At 45.4% G+C, this 5,579-nt stretch overlaps 1 protein-coding gene across 7 annotated transcripts in view; it reads right to left on the bottom strand.

Moving 5' to 3' along the window:
• Positions 1-106: 106 nt before the first annotated feature.
• SFI1 (SFI1 centrin binding protein) overlaps positions 107-5,579 on the bottom strand; it is a 31,999-nt gene continuing 26,526 nt past the window's right edge. For 6 of the 7 annotated variants that reach the window (XM_056344823.1, XM_056344818.1, XM_056344824.1 and 3 more), the window contains 6 exons: positions 4,725-4,820; positions 3,397-3,658; positions 2,571-2,715; positions 1,666-1,789; positions 875-977; positions 107-346 (listed from right to left, as the gene is read on the bottom strand). In XM_056344823.1, coding sequence (XP_056200798.1) covers positions 239-346; positions 875-977; positions 1,666-1,789; positions 2,571-2,715; positions 3,397-3,658; positions 4,725-4,820 — 838 coding nt within the window. In that variant the 3' untranslated portion in view covers positions 107-238. The remainder of the gene's footprint in view (positions 347-874; positions 978-1,665; positions 1,790-2,570; positions 2,716-3,396; positions 3,659-4,724; positions 4,821-5,579) is intronic. The other variant, XM_056344846.1, reaches the window with a different exon arrangement.

Genomic DNA, 5,579 nt, shown 5'->3' with positions numbered 1-5,579 from the left:
CTGAAGTGTCAGGGTAACCTAAACTAGGTATTGTGAGCGCAGTGTGAGGAACAGTAGGCTCCTACTTGGTTTTTAACCAGTATAGTAATAAAATAAAGCAAGCAAAAATATTAAAGTTCATTTATAAAAGAAAAATGGCATATGTAGGCTAAGAGAATGTATACATCTCTTCCATCCTCCCCTGCTACAAAAGGGGCAAAAAGTCCTTCCCGTGAGCTGAAAAATGGGTTGAAATGGATTATGTACCCAGAGCAGTCTGGATGTCATGCAGGCGGGCAACCAGGTCCTGCACGTGACGTCTCTCTTTCAGTCGTGCTTTGGTGAGAGTGTCGATCCTCACCTGCAGCTGAAAGCAAAGACAGTTGCATAAGCTGTTTGTACAGCAGGACGGCGTTCAGGCTTTTTGACAGCGAATGAGCTCGAGCAGCCTTTGTATTACCCCATGAAGAACAAGGTAAGTGACAGGGCTGTGTCACCTGGCGAGAGCCAAGTACTGGCGAGCGCTAGAGGCAGCAGTACAGTACGCGCACGCACAGCCGTATGAACCTGGGGACCGAGCAGTGCAGGTGCAGTCACTGTAGTGTAGCTGCGCTGTCCTGAGAAACCACAGAAAAAAACCTGAGCCTGCTGTGGAGCTCAGAAATAGTCTTGGCAGGGCCTGTTTGAGCTGGAGGTACATTTCTGAACCACGAGGAAGGTGCATCTACGCAGCAGTGTGTGCTGCTCCCCGCTTCTGATTACAGGTTTCCCTGCTCTTGGCACTCCGGGAACAGCTTACTATGCAGTTCCTCACAACTACCATCAGCCTTTAGGCTAAGTGCACAGCATAGCGATGGTCACTTAAGTAACTCCAGTTTGTTTGGCACTTACACACCTGTTCCAGTTCTTCCTGAACTCCTTGCACACCATCTTGATCCTCTGGTTGCGTGCTTGTTTCTAGCCACTTCTGTAGAATCCGTGCCTGCTGCCAACAGGACCTGATAAAATGGATTAGAAGGATTCTTATCCCAAGTAGTAGCTCAACAGTCTAAGCCAACTTAGCCTTGCAACTGATACTTGCAACTAAGACCCAATTTTTTGTCTTAAACAAGTGAATGGTAAAAGTTAAAAAAAATAAATAAAAATGCTGGAAAGCGGAGAAACCTGCCTGGAAACTGGTGTTTCCGTTTCCTGCTCCTAGTTCCTGACTTCCTCCGCCTCTGACTGTTGAATCCCCTCCAAGCCCCATTTTCTTTTGAGCATTTTTGTAAATGTTTTCCTGTTCTAGCAGAGAAGTGTTCAAACACCAGCCATATTGTTTTTTAACTGACAGTTGGAAAAGCGAAGCCTTTACTCATGATAAAAGAGCTAAAAGTTAAATTTCAGCTTCTCTGCCAAGTTCATTTGTACTGCCTTCAGATTACACCCAACGATACCCTTGTCATGCTTTCTCCAATAGCTGCCAAAGGTATAATTAAGCCACTTGCTAATTACAAAAAGTTGCACATGTACTCTCTCCCACCTGGAGTGACCTCTGAAAAAGAGAAAAAAAATCTCTAGAAATTTCCTCTGTTTCATTCACAGTTCTGCTGTGAATAGACTGGTTATTTTCAAAGTAGATACAAAAAATGCAGTATTGAGCTGGCAGCACAGAGAAAGGCTGGCTAAAGGGGCTTCTCAACATACCTGAGTTCTTGCTTCCTGCTGAAGTAGTACTGCATCTGCTGCTGGATGCACTGGAGTTCAACTTCCAGCTTTCTCTGCGACACCGGTTCTTGCCTGGGACAGTGCTCACTTTCCTCCCCTTCAGCTGAATGGAAGACAGAAGGCGCAAGCAATGGAAGCAGAGCAGACTGCCGCTGCTGCTTCTTATGAAGGGAAGTCAGGTTAGCAGACGGGGAACATTCAGTACTCCCGAGCCCTTTTCACACATTTTGTCACCCTGAGACATGGACCTATCCGCCCAAACGATCAGGGACAGTGAGGGGGCAGGAGTCCTGACAGCGTTACAAGCTCTGAAGACTCAGATTTAACATACAGAAAGAGGTAAGAAATGTTCTGCTGTAGTGAACGGTTTAGTACTACAAATACTGTTCTGGCCTATTTGTGATTTAGCTTTTTACATCTCTAGAACTAAGTAGTGAGTCTGGTGCCACGAACACAAATTCCATGTCCTTACGTCATTAAAAGCACCACACTCAGAGGCACTTAGACACCACTGTCCCCTTTACAACTACATTGTAAGTCCAGAGAAAACGTGGAGAACCTTACTGAGTGAATTCTTCCTTCCTGCAGTGAGTTCTGCTGCGCATTCAGCCTCGTGCACAGGAATGCCCCAGCACTTGAGCGCGTTCTCGCTGAAAGGAGTTGGCCCCTAGCACTTCCCATCCTTCGATCCCTACAACAGGGCTTTAGCCCCCGATTCAGCAAAATCCACAAAACTATTTCCATCCCAAAAAGGAATGACCGATACCCTTCACCTCCTGATGCAGGCATACAAGACTGCCTTGTCTCCCTTAGGCTTTGTGGAGCTGACTTGCACATACTAGAGGAAGACACACAACTGCTATGGTTTTGATCTGAGGACCTACCTGCAGCCTGGTGACTCCATTTTCCCACCAAGTCTTCAGGTGACAGCAAATGCGGCTGCAAGTGTGGTCGCCGCTTCTCCGCAGAGGCCTGTTGATAGTCTTGGGAAGAGGCTCCTGCGTGACCACTGGCAGGCTGACCTCCTCTCTACAAGGTCAGAATGACACTGGGGTTTTTTCCCTCAAAGGGTTTTCTTGAGTAAGCCCTACAAGCAGGCTGCACCTGACCTACCCCGTCCTACTCCAGCTCAGACACCCCCTATAGTCACTGAGCCCCTCATAAAATACCACAGAAGAAGCAGAGCTTAAGACGTTGGGCTCTTTCATTTCTAGCATGGAGGTATTTCATCAGATTAATGCCTCCCATTCTGCGTGGAACAGAGGAGCTTAACACAGAAGCACCTACTTGCAGGTGAAGCAAATTTCAGTTTTTGAGATTCAGTCATATCCACTGCTCCTAAACCAGGTTACTCTTAAATGCCTGTAATCTGGTTGGCAAGCTGTAACTGCCCCGAGCTATGTGAAGGAGCAGCACCCTCAAGTCAATTACTAGGAAAAGCATCCAGCTAGGAAGGACACAAGACCAGGAAAAAAGGCACGAATTAGAGTATAACACACATGCGGGCTGGTCAGCTAGCGAAATACTGCTTCAGACTGGTGGCAAACAGTTCCTGGGCATCCAGAGCCAGTTTTGGTCAACTTTTCAGATGACAACTGGCTCAGCAACCAGATGGGCAGGCCAGAGAGTCGGGGGAAAAGCCAGCAACAAGCAGCATTCCCGCTGACGGTAGCCCAGTAAGCGCACTTTTTCCTTTAGCAATACACTCACCATTCCTGCTCCAGCTTTCATTTGGGGCACAAAAGCTGAAGGAGACCACGGCTCTGGCCTCTCAGCAGTATGGTGCGTGTTGTGTGTCCACAGCGGTACCGACAGGGGAGCAGCACGTATGAGAGATGGACAGGAATGAGCGGTATTGCTCATCTGAGATAGACATTTACAGGTACTTTCTTCCATCCGAGGTGCTGCCACCAAGTCCCCAGTCTGGGCAGCACATCTGTTCGCAGGTGTTTGCTGAAAGGGCGCCTCTGACCTGTAAAAAGAGGATAAGGTCACTCTACATTGGTACCTGTTAGTCTTGTGCTTTGCAGTCAGTGCAAAAACAGGGAATCTTGTTACTCCCTTGCATACAGCTTTCCAGTTAACTGCTTTACTATGCATGGGAAACCCCACTTTAAAAAAAACCACACAAAAAACAACAACAAAACCACCCCCAAACCAAAACACCACAGCAGTTTAAAAACAAAAAAAGCAGCAAAGCAGTTAAGATGTCCATTACTCCTACCTGCCCTGCTCCAAATTCTCCACGTTAATCCAGGCCAAAACGATTTCTTTAAAGCTGCGAATTCAACCCATTAATAAAACCCTGCCTTATTTTGGTTTGGGGACAAGAGAAAGAGAGCAGCAGAAGCAGCAATCCCAGATGGGTTTTGACAGGAAATCTATGGATGTTTCCCTTCTCTAAAGCTAAATACAAAACAGTTTCACCAAAAAAAGTTCACTCTAAACATCTGCTTAAAAGCAATTTCAGCTTCTCTATGAAGAGCAGTTTCAGTTCCCTCACTTTCAGCGCTAAGTGACACCATAACTAAAACAAGTGCAGAGCACTCAAGACCATGAAAGCACTGCTTAGCTGAACGATTTCAGCAGCACAGACCTTTTGGGGAAAGTACAACAAAAAAAGCATCTCCTTTCAGAGCAGCAAAATTCGGCCAAGACAGAGAGAAATACTCAGTTCTGGCTCTGCATTACTGGAATCATTAATGATTCCCCAGCAGATCAGTTAAATGCAGACCCAAACCTGTTACGCAGCAAATACGATCTATGAGCCAAAAAGCATCCTGCACAACTCTAACTTTCCAGTTTATGTGGCAAGATTGACAGAAAAGGAAACTTTACTTACTACGCCCATTAATTTTGGATGTAAGTGATGTGCCTTATTTTTCCATTAAAATCTCTCACTAATGAAACAACGCACAAGCCCGTAATTACTGAATGTTCTGTATTACAGAGGTAAGGGGATTTGAGGGGATAAGCATAGCGTAAGGCCCACTGTAAGTCACCCTCTTTTTCTTTACTTTTAAACCCAGATTTTCTACCTCATTAGAGGATGTGCCAGCAGTTCTTTGCTTTCTAGAGATTCCAGAAGGAAGTCAGGCCTCTGTGGTGCTAACCTTGCTCGTCGAATAGCATTTCTGGAAAGAACAAACAGAACCAATAATGTCCCAGATTCAGGATTATTTTCAATTGGCGTAAGTTGGCACTGCACCTAAAGAAACAGTCCTATTCCATCGTTCATCCCTGCTCTGCAACAATCCCCTTCTACGCAATAATAATTTTTAAAGCCTGAATTTCAACCTGTATTAATGCTGCTATGTGGTTCACCATATGAATGACAAGGAGCAGTGGATGGAACCAAACAAGGCAGAGCTACTTTTGGCAGCAGCGTAAAGAAATGTGAAGCTGTCACCTTATTTCCCTGTAAGGCTCCTCTCCTGGACTGAGAAGCTTCATGGAAGATTCTTCCTTGCAATTGCTCCACGAGCAGTATGAATTTTTTAAGGAATAGCTTCCCCAGGAGGAAGAAAGGGGCAAGAAGAAAGTTCAGTTCCTGCACAGCCAGGATCTTGGCATTTATAATTTCAAAAGAGCCTATACATTACTTCAGTGAAAAAAAAAAAATAAACAGAAGAGCTTCAGTGACAGCTCTAGGTCACTCAGGCAAAACAAGCTCTTATGACGGTAAAAGTCTCATCACCCACATCTTTCAGATGTTTCTCTGTGTAACTGGTCCTACAACAAATGACCAGCACTCCATGAATTCATAGCTGTATACTGAGAAGCACATAGTGCATAGTATATAGCTTAGCTGATTCTACCTGTTGCTGATACGTAAGTGTAAAGTCACAAATTCTTTCATTATTTGTGGGCTGGTGTATACATTATGCAGCAGC

The sequence above is a fragment of the Falco biarmicus genome, chromosome 1 (assembly GCF_023638135.1).
Source record: "Falco biarmicus isolate bFalBia1 chromosome 1, bFalBia1.pri, whole genome shotgun sequence".
In the NCBI taxonomy this organism is placed as follows: Eukaryota; Metazoa; Chordata; class Aves; order Falconiformes; family Falconidae; genus Falco; species Falco biarmicus.
Note: the sequence above shows the minus strand (reverse complement) of the source record. Positions and strands in the feature narration are given on the sequence as shown.